Genomic DNA, 22,019 nt, shown 5'->3' on the forward strand with positions numbered 1-22,019 from the left:
TGTGCAAAGAAACAATTTCTTTTAAATCTTAAAAAAAAATGTAGCTGTTAACAATATTTACGATTATTCTGACCTCTAATTTTTCAACTAAAGTAACAAATGTGTACCCCTGTATAACATGAGTGTTGTTTTATAGGTCCCAGTGATGGTTTCCTCAACACTCTCCACCTGGCCGTGATATCACACATTTTAGGGTGCTTGTTGCTATCGTGCCCACTTTTTGGTAACTGTTCTTATACTAGTCAGTATTTGCTACATTATTCTGCTGTTAAAAAACAACCTTAAAATATGTGGCTTTGCAGCAAGTTTGTCTCACTGACGTTCCATGGCAATAGTGAGGATGGGCTATGGCTGTGTTCTCCTTGTTGTCTCATTTCAGAACTCAGTCTAAAGGAACAGCACTTCCTGGGACATGCCATTCTGGAACTGAGGGAAAGGGCAAGGAATCTGGAAGAAATATGTACTGTGTCTTAAATCTTTGCTTTGAACTGGCATGTGTTAAGTCTCCTCATATTTCATTTGCCAAAACAAGTCTTGTGATTAACTGGACCATGGAGAAGGGAAGTATCCTACTCTCACAGAAAGACACTGCAAGTGAAAAGGCAGTAGGAATCTTCTTACAAGCTGAGTGAATAATTGGAATGATACAGTACAGAGAATTCAAAACCACAGACTCAGGGTCGGGACTACATGAGTTTAAATCCTGAGTCTGCCACTTAATACATGCATGAATTTTGTCAATTTTTTAAAATTTCTCTGCCTCTCTTTCATGATCTTTAGAGTGGGGTTGCATAGCATCTACCTCTCAGAGTTGTTACACTTATTTGATGAGTTAATTCAAGTGCCTAGAGCACAGAAAGTGCTCATCAATTAAAATACCTTAATGGTATATACTGTTAATCGTCCTTTCAACGGAATCTGCTTGTGTATCTAAAATAAGAAGCATGTGTTTAATCCATGTATATGATGACTTTCTTAAATAGATCTCTTTCACAGTGCTTTTAAATAACATTAGAATGACATTTTTTTTATTTGTCTATCTGCTCTACTCTACAGATGAAGATAGTACACTCTCGTCTTTATCTTATATCCCACCAATTTGTAATATACATAGAACATATCTGTTGCTGAATAAATACTTTTTAAGAAAAAAGTGAGTAGAAAAATAAGAGGAAGTTCTGGGAATATTTAGAAAGAAGAGAACATTGGGGAATTCATTGCCCAGTTGTTCATAGAACAATTCATGGAAAAATTGGAATTTGAAATTTTTCTTGAAAGAGAAAACGCTTTTAATGAGTATGTAGGAGTAAAGATATTTTAGATTTCCATTGAGATTCTTGACTAGAAATATTCAGTGTTAAGAGCATTCCCTACTTCCATATTTTTTCTAGTAATGTGGATTACATATAATAGATGCTTATATTGGCTTATTCATTTATTTCCAGATTGACATGACTTTAAAACTCCGTGGGGTACCTAAATCGGTATTGTTCATCATTGAATCCCAAACACTTAATGGTATGGTATCTTGCACAAAGAAAGTAATCCAAAAAATGTTGAATAGATAACTACCAAACTCCAACCAGTTTATTTCTCCATTATTAAAGCTTATAGTTCTTCATTTCTCAAACTCTAAAGTAAGTTCAAAATTGTATTGCAGGTTTAGAAATAACCTACATTCTTTTGATGAATTGTTCTGGTTAGCACAAACCACATGATCTAGGAGATTTGCAGTAAAATGCTTGGGCTGTGAAAGTAAAAACATTTACAAAACAGATTGGAATGGAAAATGACAAGTTCAGCTGAGCTCACTTTAGGAACCACAATAAAGTAAATTAACCCCAAATGGGTGATTGTGTAGAATTCTGCTTGAGCAACTCTGAGTTTCCAACTGTTAATGTCTATAAACTGAGTTCCAAGGCATTATGTGTGCCATAGGCTACATCAAGTGAGCCATCAAATGGAGGGCCTATCTTATTTGCTTAACATTACAGATGCATGGAATCTGTTACATACTTTGGAATTTCTAAGTGTAAGATTATTAATGAGTAAAGCATGCAACCTTGTCTGACTTTCTCAAGAACTTCAATCTTCATTAAATGAATTAACTAATGCTTTGCTATAATCAATGACTTAAATTCTTTCTTGATAATGTGACTCAGGAAACTCATTCAGTCTGGAGATTCTACAGAGGCTTCTCTAAGCCTCTTCTTTCTAAGACCTGTTTAATTTTAGCTTATATGACTCTATCAGTGTTCTTACTAGTTCTAGGCTGCGATAATTCAACACTTAAATTATAAACATCATGTGAACTCATGTTAACTCATTCCAAAAATATTTATTAAGCACCCACTATATTACTGGTACTGTGGGATGAACTGGGGATGAATCATACCTGATCTTTGAGTCTGAACTGAATTTCAACTTAGCAAGGACTATAACTTTGAAAAAATTTTCCTGTTCCAATTTTTATCACAGTCTTTTCTGCTACTCTTTGTTATTCAACATTCGTCTAAGAAAACTTAAAATAATTAATATTAATTATTATTAATAATTATAATAATTAATATTAATTATTATTAATAATTATAATAATCAATATTTATAATTATTAATATTAATATTAGGGACTGATAACTCAGTCCCGTGTGAGAAAATAGACAGCAAATTGTAATTGAGGAGGCAGAATAAAAAGGTGATACCTCAAATCCACACAGAGAAATAAAGAGCACTAATGAAAGTAACCACATAGGTAAATACAAAAGAAAGTATGAATATTTCTGTTTGTAATACTTTTATTCTCCTACTTGACTTAAGACACAATAGCATAAAGCAATAATTATAAAAATGTATAGATTCAGCTTATAATGTAAAGTATAATTCAAAGGAAAGAGAAGGGAATGAAGCTAGATTGGATCAGAGTTTTCATACACGATTGAAATCAAATTTCCATTAATCCAAATATTGTTTAGGTTGCTAATTGTAACTCTCAGGGCAACAACTAAGAAAATAACTCAGAAGACTATTGTGAAAGAAAAAAAGGAAGCAAAAGCATTAAAATGGTATACTAGAAAATATCTGTTTAACATAAAGCAGCAATGGAGGAATAGAGGAAAATAGACTTGATATATACAGAAACAAATAGCAAACTGACAGATACAAATTATTCCTTTTCAATAACTAAATTAATGTAAATGAATAAAACATGCCAGAGATTGACAGAATAGAAAAAACAAACATAAAACGATACAAGTCCATGCTATCTACAAAAGACACATCTCATATTCAAAGACACAAATAGTTAAATATAAAATAGTAGGAAAAACATACTATGCAAACAGTAACCAAAATAAAGCTGAAGTAGCTGTAGCAATATTAAAGGAAACTTTAACAAAAACTGTGACTATAGGGATGCCTGGCTGGCTGTCAGTAAAGCATGTGATTCTTGACCTCGAGTTTGTGAGTTTGCGCCTCAAACTGGGTGTAGAGATAACTTAAAAATAAAAATCTTCCAAAAACAATTGTGACTAGGGGCGGCTGGGTGGCTCAGTCAGCTGAGTGTCTGGCTCTTGATCTTGGCTCAGGTTGTGATCCCAGGGTCATGAGAGTGAGCCCCACATTGAGCTCCACACTCTGGAGATTCTCTCCATGCTAAGATTCTCTCTCTCTCTCTCTCTCTCTCTCTCTCTCTCTCTCTCTCTCTCTCTCCCTTTCTCTTTGTGTGTGTGTGTGTCCCCCTGCTCTGTCCCTCTCTCCTGCTCTTGCTGTCTCTAAAGTTAAAAAAATTAACTATAGATAAATAAGGATATTTCAAAATAATAAGTCGATCTATCAGGAAGTTATGAAAATTATAAACTTGGGGTGCCTGGGTGGCTCAGTTGGTTCTGCATTTGACTCTTGATTTTGGCTCAGGTCATCACCTCATGGTTCATGAATTCAAGCCCTGCCTCAGGCTCTGCTTGGAATTCTGTCTCCCCTCCCTCTGTCTCTCCCCCACTCACACACATTTTTTCTCTCTCCCTCTCTCTCTCTCTCAAAAATAAATAAGTAAAATTTAAAAATTTTTCTAAAAGAATTATAAACTTAGCAAATGAAATCCACAATACATGAAGCAAAAACAGAATTGAAAGGAGAAATCCACAATTCAACAGTAGTAGTTGAAAACTTTAGTACTCCTCTTTCAGTAATGGATAGAAAATCTAGGCAGAATATTAACAAGGAAATAGAAGACTGGCACAAAACTATCAACCAACTAGACCTAACAAGTATCTACAGAACATTCCTTCAAAAACTGCAGAATGTGCGTTCATCAAAAGTGCACATGGACTCTTCTCCAGACTAGATCCAATGATAAGCCATAAAGCAAGTCTCAGAACACTTAAAATAATGGAAATCATAAAAATTGCATTCTTCTACTATAATTGAATTATATTGGACATTAACCAAAGACAGAAAATGGGACATTCATTCACAAGTACATGGAATTTAAACCTTTCACTTTTAAATAACCAAAAGGTAGGGGCACCTGGGTGGCTGAGTCAGGCTTCTGATTTTGGCTCAGGTCATGATCTAATGGTTCATGAGTTCGAGCCGTGTCAGTCTCTGTGCTGACAGCTCAGAGCCTGAAGCCTGCTTTGGATTCTGTGTCTCCCTCTCTCTCTACCCCTCCCTTGCTTATGCTCTGTCTCTCTCTGTCTCTCAAAAATGAATAAATGTTAAAAAAAAATAAGTGTTCTGACCATTATAAATAAATAAATAATAAATGGTAAAAGAAGAAATTACAAAAGAGCTTAAAATACTTTGAAATAAATAAAAATGAAAACAATACATCAAAACTTAGGAAATTCAGCAAAAGAACTGTTTGGAGAGAAATTGATAGTTATATCACCTATGTTCAAAAGAAGAAAGATCTCATATCAATAAACCAACATTCCACTTTTAGAAGTTAGAAATAGAAGAAAACATTAAAGACCAAAGCAAATAGTAGGAAGGAAATAATAAAGTGTAGAGTGTAAGGAAATAGAATGTGGAAAATAATAGATAAAAGTCAATTAAACTGAAAATCGGTTCTTTGAAAGATACTGACAAGAAAAAAACAAGAAAAGATTCAGATCACTAAAATCACAAGTAAAAGAGGAACATCACCACAAATGTTACAGAAATAGAAAGGGTAAGGGAATGCTATGAATAACTGCATGCCAGAAAAGATAGTAAAAAGATAGATAGCATAAAGTGGACAAATTCATAAAAAGACACAAACTACTAAAATCATCTAAAGGAGAATTAGAAAATCTGAATAGACCTATTATAAATCAAGAGATTAAACTAGTAATAAGAAATCTCCCACAGAAAAAGCCCACTGGCTTCACTGTTGAATTCTACCAAATATTTAAAGGACAATTAATACCAAACTTCCACAAACTCTTCCAAAAAGTAGAGGAGAGAACACCCCCCACATCATTCCATAAGGCCAGAATTACACTGCTATTAAAAGTAGACAAAGAAATCACAAGAAAACTACAGACTAATATACTTAAGAATACAGAGTAGTATGGGGCGCCTGGGTGGCGCAGTCAGTTAAGCGTCCGGCTTCAGCCAGGTCACGATCTCGCAGTCCGTGAGTTCGAGCCCCGCGTCAGGCTCTGGGCTGATGGCTCAGAGCCTGGAGCCTGTTTCCGATTCTGTGTCTCCCTCTCTCTCTGCCCCTCCCCCGTTCATGCTCTGTCTCTCTCTGTCGCAAAAAAATAAATAAACGTTGAAAAAAAAAATAAAAAAAAAAAAAGAATACAGAATAGTATACTCAACAAAATACTAGCAAACCATACCCATATGTAAAAAAGGTAATACAGGATGATGAAGCAGGATTTGAAAATCAATCAGTGTAATACTACATTAACAGAAGACAAAATCCACATGATCATCTCAGTAAATGCAACAAAGCATTTGACAAAAAAATACCCTTTCAAGATAAAAGCACTCAATCAACTAGGAAAAAAAAAATAGACTTCAATTTGATAAAAGGTATCTATAAAATCCTACAGCTAACATTATATCTTACAGTGAAAGACTGAATATTCCCCTGCTAAGATCAGGAACATGACAAGGATATCTGAAGGATATCTGATCTTAGCAGTTCTATTTAATCTATTCAATATTGAATAGAACTATATTCTACCCAGGTCAGTTAGTCAAGAAATAATATTAATAATAATAATAATAATAAAAGTCATCATGGTTGAAAAGTAAGAAGTAAGCTCTCTTTCTTCATAGAGTACATGAACTTGTACATAGAAAATCCTAAAGAATCCACATGCAAAAAATTAATAAACAAGTTCAGTAAGTTTTGAAAATAATAGATCAGTAAATAAAAATTAGTTTCACATCTATAAACTATTAAAGAACAACCTAAAACTGGAATTAACAAAATAATTCCACATAAAATAGCACCAAAAAAGTAAAACAGTTATAAATTTAATAGAATAAATGAATAACATACAAAAACATGCAGGATCATTTAAAAATTAAAGAAGGACTACATAAACTACATAAATGAAATGACATTCCATATTCATGGAATGGAATACTTAATATTGGTAAGATAGAAAAATTCTTCAATCCACGGATTCATCACAATCCCTATCATACACCCAGCTGCCTTGTGGATTTTTGTTAGTTTTTTTGTTTTTGCACAAATTGGCAAACTGTACTAAAATCAATGTGGAAATGAAAGAGACCAGGAATGGCCAAAATAATCTTCAAAAAGACAAAGTTGGAAAAGTCACTTTTCAATGTCCAATCTTATAAAACTTAAGTAATCAAGATAGTGTAGTATTTGCATACAGATAGTCATATAGGTCAGTGAAATAGAATTCAAAGTCTGCAAAAAACCTTATGTATTTTGTTTGTTTTGTTTTAGTACGAAATTTATTGTCAAATTGGTTTTCATACAACACCCAGTGCTCATCCCAACCCGGGCCCTCCTCAATGCCCATCACCCACCCTCCCCTCCCTCCCACCCTCCATCAACCCTCAGTTTATTCTCAGTTTTTAAGAGTCTCTTATGGTTTGGCTCTCTCCCTCTCTAACTTTTTTTTCCCTTCCCCTCCCCCATGGTGTTCTGTTAAGTTTCTCAGTTTCCACATAAGAGTGAAAACATATGGTATCTGTCTCTCTCTGTATGACTTATTTCACTTAGCATCACACTCTCCAGTTCCATCCACGTTGCTATAAAGGGCCATATTTCGTTCTTTCTCATTGCCCTGTAGTACTCCATTGTGTATATAAACCACAATTTCTTTATCCATTCATCAGTTGATGGACATTTAGGCTCTTTCCATAATTTGGCTGTTGTTGAAAGTGCTGCTATAAACATTGGGGTACAAGTGCCCCTATGCATCAGTACCCCTGTATCCCTTGGGTAAGTTCCTAGCAGTGCTATTGCTGGGTCATAGGGTAGGTCTATTTTTAATTTTTTGAGGAACCTCCACACTGTTTTCCAGAGTGACTGCACCAGTTTGCATTCCCACCAACAGTGCAAGAAGGTTCCCGTTTCTCCACATCCTCTCCAGCATCTATAGTCTCCTGATTTGTTGATTTTAGCCAGTCTGACTGGCATGAGGTGAGATCTCAGTGTGGTTTTGATTTGTATTTCCCTGATGAGGAGTGACATTGAGCATCTTTTCATGTGCCTGTTGGCCATCTGGATGTCTTCTTTAGAGAAGTGTCTATTCATGTCTTTTGCCCATTTCTTCACTGGATTATCTGTTTTTTGGGTGTGGAGCTTGGTGAGTTCTTTATAGGTTTTGGACACTAGCCTTTGGTCCAATATGTCATTTGCAAATATCTTTTCCAATTCTGTCGGTTGCCTTTTAGTTTTGTTGATGGTTTCCTTTTCAGTGTGGAAGCTTTTTATCTTGATGAGGTCCCAATAGTTCATTTTTGCTTTTAATTCCCTTGCCTTTGGAGATGTGCCAAGTAAGAAATTGCTGCAGCTGACGTCAGAGAGGTTTTTTTTCCTGCTTTCTCCTCTAGGGTTTTGATGGTTTCCTGTCTCACATTCAGGTCGTTTATCCATTTTGAGTTTATTTTTGTGAATGATGTAAGAAAGTGGTCTATTTTCATTCTTCTGCATGTTGCTCTCCAGTTCTCCCAGCACCATTTGTTACAGAGACTGTCTTTTTTCCATTGGATATTCTTTTCTGCTTTGTCAAAGATTAGTTGGCCATACTTTTGTGGGTCCAATTCCGTAGTTGTATTCCATTCCATTGGTCTATGTGTCTATTTTTGTGCCAATACCATGCTGTCTTGATGATTACAGCTTTGTAGTAGAGGCTAAAGTCTGGGATTGTGATGCCTCCCTCTTTGGTCTTCTTCTTCAAAATTACTTTGACTATTCGGGGCCTTTTGTGGTTCCATATGAATTTTAGGATAGCTTGTTCTAGCTTCGAGAAGAATGCTGGTGCAATTTTGACTGAAAAAACCCTTATGTTTATGGTTGGTTAATTAATTATTAACAAAAGTGTCTCACAATTCAATGGGGAAAATCATAGTCTTGTCAGCAAATCCTGCTGGGGCGACTTTATATACTCAAAATAATGGAATTAACATCACCTTTCACCATATATAAAATTTAACTCAGAGTAGATTCTAGACTTAAATATGAGAGTTAATACAGATCTTCCTCAATGTACAGTGGGGTTACATCCCAATAAAGCCATCATAAGTTGAAAATAACCTAGGTCAAAAATTCATTTAATACACCTGACCTGTGTAAAATGTCATCACTTAGCCTACCCTAATTTAAATGTGTGAAGAACACATATATTAACCTACATTTGGGGAAAACAATCTAACATAAACCTATTCTATAGTAAAGTGTTGGCAGGCGCCGGGGTGGTTCAGTCAGTTAAGCCCCCGACTCTTGATCTCAGCTCAGTTCATCATCTCACGGTTGGTGGGATGGAGACTTATGGGCTCTGAGCTAACAGAGTAGAACCTGCTTGGGATTCTCTCTCTCTCTCTCTCTCTCTCTGCCCTTAGCCTGCTGGCTCATGCAGACACATTCTCTCTCAAAATAAATTGAAAAAAATAAAGTGTTGAATATTTCATGCATTTATTAAATACTGTACTGAAAGTAAAACACAGAATAGGTTTAAATGTATCAATTGTTTACCTTCATGACTGTATGGCTGACTGGGTGCTCACTGCCACTTCCTGGAATCATGAGAGAATATTTTACCACATATTAATAGCCCAGGGAAATATTAAATTTCAAATTTCAAAGAACAATTTCTACTGAATGTGTATTACTTTTGTACCATTATAAAGTTAAAAAAATCATAGGCCAAACCATTGTAAGTCAGGGGCCATCTCAAAATCTTAGAGGACAACACATTCATTATAAGACTGAGGTCAGGCATCATTATGACCTTGTTTTAGACTAATGATTTAAATTACGCCTAACCACAAGCAAAAAAAATTTAAAAATAGATAAACTGGATGCTATTGGAATAAAAACATTCGCACTTCAGAGTATACCATGAGGAAAGTGAAGAGGTGACCCACAGAATCGGAGAAAATGTTTGCAAATCAAATATATGATAAAAGACATATCAAAAATATATAAAGAACTCTTATGATTCAACAATAAAAAGAAATAACACATTAAAAGTGGGCAATGATTTTAATAACATTTTCTTCAAAGAAAATAAAGAAATGGCCAATAAGCACATCAAAAGATGCTCAACAATGTTAGTTATTAGGAAAATGCAAATCAAAGCCACAGTAAGATATCTCTTCACACTCAATATGGTGGCTAAAATAATTTTTTAAGGTAACAATTATTGGTGAGAATGCAGAGAAATTAGTACTCTCATTATACGGCTGGTAAAATGGAAACTGATGCAGCTACTTTGGAAAATGGTTTGGCCATTCCTCAAAATCTTAAAGGATTACCATGTGGTAGCAATTTAATCCCTAACTATATACCCAAGAGAATTGAAAACATGTCCACGTAAAAACTTATACATTGTTGTGCATAGCAACAGCATCAATAGCAGTCCAAAAGTGGAAACAAATCAATGTCAATCAATGGATGAATTAATAAACTAATTGTGGTATAGGTGTACAATAGAATATTATTTAGCTATAAAAATAATGAAATATTGAAATACTACAATATGGGTGAATCTTGAAATTATTATTAGGTGAAAATAGCCTGACACAAAAAACTACATATTGTATGATTCTGTTTACATGAAATGTAGAGAATAGGAAATTTTATAAAGCCAGAATGGTTTGTGTTTGCAGCGGGTAGTAGGATGGGGAGATAGGAAGTGACTGCTAAAGGGTTTGGAGTTTTATTTCACGGTGATGAAAATACTCTGGAAGTAGACAGTGATGGGGTGATAATTGCACAACTTTGCGAATACACTAACCTACTTAACTGTACCCCTTAAAAGGGAATTTATGGCATATAAATTATGTCTCAATAAATATGTTAAAACAAAAAACAAAAAACAAAAAAACAAGAGTTTGTGAATTCGAGCCCCGTGTCAGGCAGGCTCTGTGCTGACAGCTCAGAGCCTGGAGCATGCTTCAGATTCTGTGTCTCCCCCCGTTTCTGAGCCCCCCCCCCCCTCTCTGCACCTCTCTTTCTTGCTCTCTCTCTCTCAAAAATAAATAAACGTTAAAAAATAAAAATAACAAAAAGTGATTTTTTTTTAAAGTAACTAAATATGGAGGGAACTCTTTTACAAATTCTTCTGCTCAAACTCTGGAGAAGGAAAAAAGGTTAAACACACAACTCAACATGTTGATGCAACGAGAATATGTAATGGGAATTATCCAAAGGTTGTTTGTGACTAAGATTTTAAAGCCCATAGAAGTATGGAAGCATGAGAGGACCTATTCAGTGAAAACCATTTGTTGGATTCCAGGAAGGGAAGGGGAAGCCAGTTTCTACAAAGAGCTAATTGGGTGATGGAGTCATGTTGAGAGACAACACATCTGGGGATGGACAAAGGACAAGAGCCTTGAGTTCGAGGGTTGGGTGAGAGTATCAGGGACAACAATTATAGCTGCTGTTGTCTGTAGCAGGGTCATCTGTAGAATCTGCAAGTAGAGGTATTTATTGCAAGATTGAGAATGAAGTCAAGAGAGGGACAGATTCTTATGAGGAATTAGCATGTACATCTAATCTCTGGAAAGGCTGTGCTTTGGGCAGCCTGGGTAGCTCAGTCAGTTAAGCTTTCAACTTCAGCTCATGTCATGATCTCATGGTTTGTGGGTTCGGGCCCTGCATTGGGCTATGTGGAGCCTGGAGCCTACTTCAGATTCTTTGCCTCCCTTCTCTGCCACTCCTCTGCTTGTTCTCTCTCTCTCTCTCTCTCTCTCTCTCAGAAATAAATAAACATTTAAAAATAAATAAAAGAGCTGTAGCAGGATTAAAAAAAAAAGTCATGGAGTTATATGGAAAAAAATGTCTGTGGGTCTTAGAGCCAAATCATTTTCAAATGGTAATGTAAAAAATAAGAAAAAAATCCATTGTTTTTGCCAGACACACAGAGGAAGATAGAGATTATTGCTTTATATAAGATAGCATCTACCAAGCATCAGTTGTACTCTATTATGATAAAATGGGTAATGAGCTAAAGGATAGAGGAAAGGTAAAGAAGAGTGTCCTCCTGGAGTGGGCATTTTTAAGGACTCTCATCCTAACTCTCAGACTCTTCCAGATGTTAACTTAACCCTTTGCTCCTCCTGCTAGCTAAAATGCATGACATTTTTATTTGTTGACTCCTTTCTCTCACCACCTTTCATTCCCACTGATCTCTCAGCCCACTTTGTTCTTATTCAAATCCTATCACTCCACTGAAACATCTCTCAATGAAGTCACCAATGATTTCCAAAAAATGTTTCCCTAAGGATTTCTTGCTTGAGCATTTGCCAGCATTGAGCAGTGTTGTTCGTGGCCTGTTTATGTACCACCATTTCATGGCCCTCCTCTCTGCCTTTCTCCTTCTCTGCTTTGAGTAGTTACACTCCCTTTCCTGGCCATTAAGTGACTCTGTACTGGGTTCCTTCATAACTGCACAGCATTTCATAAACATTTTGCAAATCTGTGTTTCACCTTTCTCAAGAAAATTGCTGCTTTTTTGAATGGGATTGATTGCATTTAATCTCTGGATCACTTGGAGGAAAATTGACATATTAATAACTTTAAGTTCCAATTCATTGACATGGTGTATCTCCCCATTTATTTGTCTTTTTTGATAGCTCTTAACAACTTATATAATCTTATGTATACATATTTTGTCCATGTATTGTTAAAGAATAAGATTACTTGTTCTTTCCATTGAAACTCATGTTATTTTGTAATCGAATTTTCCAGTTGTTTACTACTGGTTTATAGAAGTTCTTTTAGGTTTCCCAGACCTAATTCTAATGTTTAGGGTGTGGTGTTCTGGTACACACAACACCAATGTCAGCAATTCTGACACTATCTACTTGAAGACAGATTCCACGTGTTTCAGGGTTCAGTCCTACAAGACTGCTCTCCCACTTATCACTTTAATTTTTTTAAGTTTATTTATTTATTTTGAGAGACAGAAAGAGTGAGCAGTAGCAGAGAGAGGGAGAGAGAGAATCCCAAGCAGGCTCCGTGCTATCAGCATGGAGCCCAATGAGGGGCTTGAACCCACAAACCATGAGATCATGACCTGAGCCAAAACCAAGAGGCGGATGCTTAACTGACTGAGCCACCCAGGCACCCCTGCCCCACTTCCCACTTTAGATGCCAGTCACAAGCCCCAGGCTGTGACCTGTGCTTCTGACTGACAGACCAACTACAGATTGGGGATTCCAATGACCTCCTCCTCAGATTGTTTTAATTTGCTAAAGTGGCTCATTTTTGAAACACTTGTGTTTACTAGTTTATTAAAGTATATGCTAAAGGATACAAATCAACAGGCAGATGAAGAGATACACAGGGTAAGGAGCTTCCAGGCTCCCTCCTGGTAAACCTCTCACCCTGCATCTCCTTACATTCACCAGCCGGGAAGCTCTCTGAAACCCATTGTCCTTTTGGGTTTTTATAGAGGTTTCATTATGTAGTCATGATTGTCTAAGTCATTGGCTTTGGCTGATTCAAACTCCAGCCCTCTTTCTTACCCAGAGGTCAGGGAGTGGGACTGAAAGTTACAACCTTTAATGGTTTGTCCTCCTGGCAACTAGCTTTTGACTTTAGGTTCCCTTCTTTAAAACAAGATACCCATCTCACCTTTATGGCACTGAAGTACTTACAGGAATGGTAGATGAAGATCTAATATATTTTGGTCATCTGAATGATACTATATATATATATATATATATATATATATATATATATATATATATAATTTATAGATTTCTGTAGTAAATCATATCACAGAAATACAACTGATTGTTTTTTGATTTTGGATCCTGCATATTGCTAATTTCATGTAACAATTCTAGTGGAGTTTTGGAGATTCCCTAGGATTTACTTCGTAAGCAATAATGTTCTCAATAAAATCAATCTATATACCTTTTATCTATTTTTCTTGTCTTCTTGTACTGGTTGGGACCTCCAGTATAATGTTGAGTAGAAGTAGTGAGAAAAGACTTATCACTGCTGTCAGCACAGAGGCTGCTTCAGATCCTCTGTCCCCTCTCTTTCTACCCCTCCCCACTTGTACTCTCTCTCTCTCAAAAAATACTTACAAAAATTTTAATGGTTTTTTAAAATTTATTTTTGAGAACGAGAGAGACAGAATATGAGTGAGGGAGGGGCAGAGAGAGAGGGAGGCACAGAATCTGAAGCAGGCTCCAGGCTCAGAGCCATCAGCAGAGTCCCACTTGGGGGGGCTTGAACCCATGAGCCATGAAATCATGACTGAGCTGAAGTCTGATGCTCAACTGAGCCACCCAGGAGCCCCATCAAAAATAAATATTTAAAAAAAAAGCATTCATCTTTTTCCATTAGGTAAGATGCCCTTTATCAGGTTGATTAGGTTTCTTTGTATTACTAGTTTACAAGTTTACTGAGACTTGTATCATGAAAATGTGTTGAATTTTTCAAATGCTTTTCCTTTATTGTTTGAAATGTCATATTATGTATCTTATTCTGTTAATATGAAAAATTACATTGATTAACCTTTGAATGTTTAATCAACACTGCATTGCTGGAATCAGTCTGATTTATTGAGTGAATTGTATTATCCTTTTTGTATATTGCTGAATGCAATTTGATAATATATTTTCAGGAATTTTTCATCTCTACTCATGAGAGATATTTTGTCAACTGTTTTGTTGTCATGTTTTTTACTTTTAGGATAACTGTGGTCTTATAAAATTCGTCAGAAAGTATAATTGTTTCTTTGAATTCAGAAAGAGTCTGAATCAGATTGGTAGTGTTTATTTTTACTGTTCTATCGAATTGATCGATCAGGAACAATGATCCTATCTGGGTCTGGAAGTTTTTTTTTTTTTGTAGCAAGGTTTGGAATTATAGCGTCAGTTTCAGTAATCTTTATTTTTTTTAAGGTATTTATCCATCTCATTTAAGATTGCAAATGTATTGGTTGTTCATAATATTCTCTATTCTTTTAATGTATGCCACACGTTTGCCTTTTCTTGTGACTTAATCCTGGTCACAAATACTTTAAGAAAGGGCAGGTTTCAAGGTCCATCATTTACATGATATTTCCAATTCATAATTGTGGTAATATCTCTTCCAGGATATATTTTCATATCAAAGATGATTTTAAAGTTTATTGAAAATAATGGAATAAATGTGTGTGTGTGTGTGTGTGTGTGTGTGTGTGTGTCCAGGAACTTTCCACAGTCAAATGGTTGAGCCTTTCCTAAGATGGCAGGGGAAGACCTTCCTCCATGGACAGCCTACCAGGCTGGATTTCTCAATTGCCCTTTGGTATGATTATTTATTCCACGTAACTAGGCATAAAAAATTACTGACTTCCATAATACATTGTGTTGAAGCTTATAAATGGAAACGATGGGAAAAAAGATAGACTCTGTAGTGAGACAGGACTGAATGCTAATTCTGACTTGTTAGATGGAGACATGGGTATTTTATTTAACCCTTCTCAATGTCTGCTCGATCATGTATAAGTGGGATTTGGAATTATCTGGTTTTAGGAACGCATTAATGATTACTCAAGACAATAGATAGTTTGTGATGCTCAGTTATTATAGGCATTTTCTAATGTTGTTACGTGGACTCTCTCTAGACATATGACTTATCAGTGGAGACATTTGTAGGTGTCCTCAAGATGAGTTCAGGATTAAACATCTTCTATCCTTATTCAGATCATCAGCTAAAAGAGAGCATTATCACTGGTTTTGTTTGTTTTTAATTCTGATGGCAGAGACCACAGCCATTTTCCCTGTGGTAGTTTCTCTTTATGGGAAATATGTTTCTGACGGTTGAGGAAGTTATCAGCTGCAGGATATTGTTTCTTTCCTTCAGGGAAGCACTCAATAATAGAATTGCTAAAGTTTAAATGATCTCTAAGAGATCATTTAGAAAACAGTTCAAGATCATTTAGCAGACATTTATAGGGTTACTCATGCTAGAGTTTTTCTGGAACTTTCCAATATCCATTGCACTTTCTCCTCAATTATTTAAAAGAAAGACTGTTTAAAAAGAGACTCACAGAGGAGAAAGGATTCTCAGTGCCTACCCCCACAACCAATAATATAGATAAGAAGATTTTTAGGACCACCACTGTGTGAAAAGGTCAAGTCTACATGACAGAACATACAGAGCCAGAAGAGAAATAATTTATCAAATGTATTTCTATTTAAGGGCAATTTTTCATTAACTTCATGTGTTTCTTTTTGAGAGGGAATAGTTATTGGTCAACAGAAGCTCTGTGTGGAAATCAAAAATTTTCAACTGTGTTGAAAACAGTAAAATTCTGCTTTCAACGATTATCTAACACACTTGGATCTTGTGATGTATAAAAACAGAGTCCATACGACGTCCATTCTGATAGAGCACAGGGACACATTGGTCTGTCTTGGCTTGCAGCACAGAGATAAAAGCAACAATTGAATAATCTTAACAGAACTAAGGTGACCAAAGAGTGAGTCTTCATGAGAATGAGAACACGGCTATGGTGTGTTAGCCCATTTTCCTCTTAAAAAATTATGCATGCTGAATTTTATTGTTTTGCTCACTAAACCCTATCAATCTTCATGAGTTTGTAATTAAGAAAATATTATACTTGGAAGGACTCCCTGCCATTATCAAATAACTTTGAAAAGAAATGGAAAAGTACAAGTTGTATAATTATTGTTACAAATTCCAGCTATTTGAAATGTTAATATAAGACCACAAGGGATTCTCGCTATTTTTGTGTGCATTTTAAAGAACCAGACTGGAGCATGAAATTGGTTTCAAGCAATTTCATAACAATACGTACTAAACAATGGAGAACAGTTTATTTTTTTCGTCCCTTCATTCAAGGTTTGCACTGGCCAAACCTGAAAAACAAAGTCTAATAAAAAGCACTAGGTAGTTAAGTCCTATCTGTCCATCTGACAGCAGATGGCAGTAGTGACGCATGAAAAAAAAATTCATTCAGGTTTCTTTTGCAATTACCTATTAGGTTTTCCCTGTCTACACTGAGGTATCTGAACACAACTGGAAATTCCTAATAAGAGAATATGGTTGTCATCCTTTTACATCTCTTTTTTTTTTTTTTGCCAGTTTTTATTTCTCTCGCATTTTATTTAAGACTTGTTTGCTGGTTTTGTTTTTAAGAGCAGTTTCAGGTTCACAGCAAAATTGTGTGGAAGATACAGAGGTTTCTCTGCCTCCTACCTTCACTCATAAAGTGCCTCCCCATTATCCATATCCCTCACTTAAGTGATATATATATATATATATATATATATATATATATATTTACAACTGATAAACCTACACTGATCTACTAAACCCAAAGTCCAGAATTTACCTAAGAGTTCACCTTTGATATTGTACATTCTATGGGTTTGGACTGTGTATCCAAATACATTGTATAATGTATAATGTATATTGTATAATGACATGTATCCATCATTATGGCATCATATAGAGTATTTTTACTGCTCCAAGAATCCTCTGTTCTCTGCTTAGTAACCCCCCATCCCACCCCACCTCCAGCCCCTGGGAACCATTGATCTTTTTGCTGTCTCTCTGATTTTACCATTTCTAAGATGTCATATAGTTGTAGCCTTTTCAGACTGGATTCTTTTAGTAATACACATTTAAGTTCCCTGTGATTTTTCATGGCTTAATATCTCACTTCTTTTTAGCCCTGAATGATATTCCATTGTCTGGATATACAACTTCTCTGTTTATAAAGAGATAGCTTTTCCATTTGAGCTCTCTTTAGACCTTAATAAAAATGGGATGTTTCAGGGGCATCTGAGTGGCTCAGTCTGTTAAGTGTCCGACATGGGCTCAGATCGTGATATCACAGTCTGTGGGTTTGGGACCCGTGTCGGACGGTAGGCTGATAGCTCAGAGCCTAGAGCCTGCTTCCCATTCTGTCTCCCTCTCTCTGCCGTTCACCACCTCCTCCCCTTTCTCTCTCTCAAAAATAAATAAACATTAAAAATTTATTTTTAAAAATGGGATGTTTCAATTTTCTTTTCCACCACCAATCCTATTTGACACTCCACTGTATTACTCAAGAACATACTTAACTCAGCAAACATTCTGGGGGAAACAGGCCTTTAACCTCCCTGGACCACAGGCATCCAGAATACTCTCCTTCTTATATCTTTGGGTTACTTCTCCAAAGTGGAACATCCCTGAGTCAGATGGCAATAAAGAGTTTCTGCTCCTTTCAGATCCCTGGAACATCATCTGTAGTTCAGAGAAAATGGAAGCCCCTGCAGCCTACTTCACAGCCTCGAGGGTCGGGACAGCAGACCAAGTCCAGGATTAGTGCTGTGGCCGCTGAAATAAAGCAGATCCGAGCCAGACGGAAAACAGCCCGGATGCTAATGGTTGTGCTTTTGGTGTTTGCAATTTGCTATCTACCGATTAGCATCCTCAACGTGCTAAAGAGGTAAAGTTCACCCATTATTTCAAATCAAAGTGGCTGTCATTTCTTGGTTCTTAATTAAGTTCTTTTTTTTTTTTTTTCTTTCCTCTTAAGCCAGAGAAAAATCCAAGCCCTTTGCCTAGATAGTTGTCAGGCCAGATAACTGAATGTGTTGTGACTATCAGGTAAGGCAGACAGCCTTTTTAGTATGCTCAGACTCTATAAGCTCTTGTCCATGGAAATTCTCTGTTGAGTGGCAGACATAAAACAGAGGTTCCCCTGATCTCTTTGAGCTAATTGCTGAGCCTTAGATGCAAAAAAAGTTCTAATGCAAAAAACAAAACAAAACAAACAAAAGAAACAAAACAAAACCAAAAAAAAAAAAAGCAACAACAACAAACATTGACAGCTTGGAGTTCTTTTTTGATCAGAACAAATGGGCTTTCCAAAACTTTGTTCTCATACATAGGGAATTATGACAGGATTCTACCGAAAAGATAAAAGGAGATAAGAATGTTTTGTTAGCATCCTAATTATACTTAAAAGTGCATTTGTGAGCACCCACAAAAAAATGGAATCAGGACTCATACTGTGTCTTAAATGTTTAAATGAAAAAAAAAAAGAAAGAAAATGTATTTGCTGAAGTCACTGAATTAAGCTCAAGGTGACTATTAATAAAAACACACAACTTTTCAGCGAGAGAAAGTATGTTATTTGTTAGGCCGCAGATACACTGTTAAGTGAAAACAATTGACCAACATGAACAGCCAGTACAGGGGCCATGGTACACATGAACTTCACAGCCAGCCAACTTTATTGGGAATTATCATAACTGTTGCAAACGGACTGGCCCCAAGGTAATAGTAATTTTGTTTATAAAAGGCTTCGAACTTAAACTGGGGTTGCTCCTCTCGGTTTTCCCTGATTCAGAGTCCATATCATATTCCTCACAGCTGGAGACTCTGGAGAGCGGCACCTTTGGCTGGAGTCACACACACTAAAGGTGGTAGAGCCAGCTGCAGAAATTTCTCATTCTCCTTGGCCCTTGTTTTTAAGGGCTTAATAACTTTTTCGATGGAAAGTGAACTTTTTGCTCAGTAATACTATTTAGTATAGATGCAGCCTTAAGGCGTAAGCTTTTTGGTAGCATGGAACGCATACTGACTCATGAGAAGACAAAAGCGACTTTGCCCTCCATAGCTTTTCATAATGCCTCTCTTACTTTTCTCGACCACAGAAATCCCAAACAAATTTATTCTGATCTCTGGATAGACGATCTTTTCTATTCCTAAGAGCTTTATAAACACGATATGCTACTGAATGATTTTCTCCTTTAAAAAAAAAAATTTTGGACTTTGTCGTCTGTCTACATTCGATGAAAACGGGATTTACTGCTCTCTGGATTGCTTGTTTGGATTTCCTGAATCTGAGCATCTGTACCTGTCTTTTAGCTAGTTCCAAATATCTACTCGTCTGTCATATTTTTTCTTATTTGTCTACCTTTAACATCTCCCTTTCCAAGGAAAAATGGTGAAGAAGAAAGTCTATGTAAAATTTAAAATACTTTCGATTTTTTGAGCATTCTGCTCTTTTCTATAAAATTTGAAAAACAAACAAAAAAAAACAAACACTTCAAGTAACCCTGAAGATTGTTTTGCTCTTTACTACACACATTTTCTTCAAATGCTTATCTCTTTGTTCTCGTCAGATCATGCTTGTGTTTTCTTTCTCTCACCAATGAATTTCTTTTTTTTTTTTTTAATTTTTTTCAACATTTATTTATTTTTGGGACAGAGAGAGACAGAGCATGAACGGGGGAGGGGCAGAGAGAGAGGGAGACACAGAATCGGAAATAGGCTCCAGGCTCTGAGCCATCAGCCCAGAGCCCGAAGCGGGGCTCGAACTCACGGACCGCGAGATCGTGACCTGGCTGAAGTCGGACGCTCAACCGACTGCGCCACCCAGGCGCCCCTCACCAATGAATTTCTAAATCCTTTTTCCTGGAAACAATTTTTGCCCAACTAGTCGAAACCTGCTTCTTTAATGTAGTTCTAGTTTGTCTAGGATTTCAAAGATATATTATGGTAGAGGGTCATAACAGACCATTAATTCCATAATAGACCATTAATTGTCCATGTTATTTCACTCCATATTGTATTTTTGTAAAACTCGAGTACTCCACAGCACATCACTTTATTGCAGAAAGGCATTTCTATCATGGGCACCATCATATGTAATCAAATTACACAATCAATGCTGGAGTCTCTGGCAGGGAATGAAGTATCTTCAGCCTATAAAATTAATTATTGGGTAGTTACAAGTTACCTACTGTTAGCTAGTGAATACAGTTTGATAGATGAGATATTTCTGAATATGAAACAGATCTTAAAAATGATGTTTAAGGATAAAATAAATATTTTTCAGAGTTTAAAATAATGAAGATTTTTCTTTTTCTTTTTCTTTTTCTTTTTTTTTTTTTACTTATTTTGACAGAGAGAAAGAGAGAAAGAGAGAAAGAGAGAGAGAGAGAGAGAGAGAATCCCAAGCAGGCTCAGCACTGTTACTGCAGAGCCAGATAAGGGGCTCAAACTCACGAACTGTGGAATCATGACCTGAGCCAAGATCAAGAGATGTTCAACTGACTGAGCCACCTGGCACCCCCCAGAGTTTAAAATAATAAATAAAACACTAAAACTCATGAATTTTAAGAAGTTACCAGAATTTTGCCTACTGAAAACTAGTTCCTCTCTGGCCATAATGAATTCCCAGAAGACAAATTTCAACAAGACTGGGGAGATTGTAGTTGAAAAATGGTGAAACTTTGATCAGTGCACAAATGTAGAAAGGAAGAAGTACTCAGAGACTACAGTTTAGGAGTGCTTTTTAAATGATGCCCCAAACGGAATATTAGCAAACATTGATCAATTGTATTTGGAAACAATATGAAAGAAGGAACATAGATATATTTGACTTCTGTACACTTATCCACCAGAAAGAGTATTGCATTACTATTTATGGGAGAGAAAGATCCTTCTCTGATCAGATTTGGCTTTTGATTTACTAATTGTGCCATGGAGATTTTGTTCAGGTTCTGAGGTTTTTCTAAACTCACGATGGTAGCATAAACCAATGCCCACTGCAGAGGAGAACAGGGGTTAAGCAGCTTCTATCAAGGGCTATGTTCACCCTTGAATTTCATTATTTGAAAGGTACTTTTCAAAATCACATTGGATTTTCTGTCACTGTTTTTTGGTTTGGTTTGTTTTTCCTACAGAGTATTTGGGATGTTTACCCACACAGAAGACAGAGAGACTGTATATGCCTGGTTTACATTTTCACACTGGCTTGTATATGCCAATAGTGCTGCGAACCCAATTATTTACAATTTTCTCAGTGGTGAGTTTTCAACTGTTTCTTCCATGCAAACCACAATTCTAACCAAGGGCAAGGGATCAATGACCAGCAGGGTGTTGAACACTCTTGAAATGTGTAAAGAGCTTAAGTGCCATATGAGAATTTTTTTCCCCCAATGTAATTTGTCTTGAGTTTTTCTTCCCCTTATGAGAAGGAGCACGTCTTACCTAACTCATCAGAGGAAATCACGTAAGCAATTTTCCCCATAAAATTTAAAAGAAATGTTGAAATAGGAAAGTGAAAATTGTAAGAACTGAATAACACAGAATCTTGCTTGCCATACATTAAACTTATGATTTACCAAAATGTAAAACAAATTTATCTGAAAATAAAACAGGCTTGCTATATTGTTTCCTTTGACAACACTGAGATTGCCTAATTGAGGTTGAATTAGAACCCTTCCACTTTTAGGTAGGTTTCTGTATTTGCATTTCTCTTATCAGTAACATCTCTTGGGTTTATCTCAAGATTTCTCAATGACCACCAAAAAATGATATTACTCCTAAATAACACACAAACTAAATC

The 22,019-nt window shown here is 36.1% G+C and overlaps 1 protein-coding gene across 2 annotated transcripts in view; it reads left to right on the forward strand.

Annotated features, from left to right (window-relative positions):
• Positions 1 to 22,019, forward strand: part of HCRTR2 (hypocretin receptor 2) — a 114,288-nt gene that overhangs the window by 86,563 nt on the left and 5,706 nt on the right. For both annotated transcript variants that reach the window (XM_040473791.1, XM_040473790.1), the window contains exons 5-6: positions 17,884 to 18,104; positions 21,355 to 21,476. In XM_040473791.1, the coding sequence (XP_040329725.1) occupies positions 17,884 to 18,104; positions 21,355 to 21,476 (343 nt within the window). The remainder of the gene's footprint in view (positions 1 to 17,883; positions 18,105 to 21,354; positions 21,477 to 22,019) is intronic.

The sequence above is a fragment of the Herpailurus yagouaroundi genome, unplaced genomic scaffold, assembly GCF_014898765.1.
Source record: "Herpailurus yagouaroundi ecotype Mexico unplaced genomic scaffold, PumYag 139, whole genome shotgun sequence".
Lineage (NCBI taxonomy): Eukaryota > Metazoa > Chordata > Mammalia > Carnivora > Felidae > Herpailurus > Herpailurus yagouaroundi.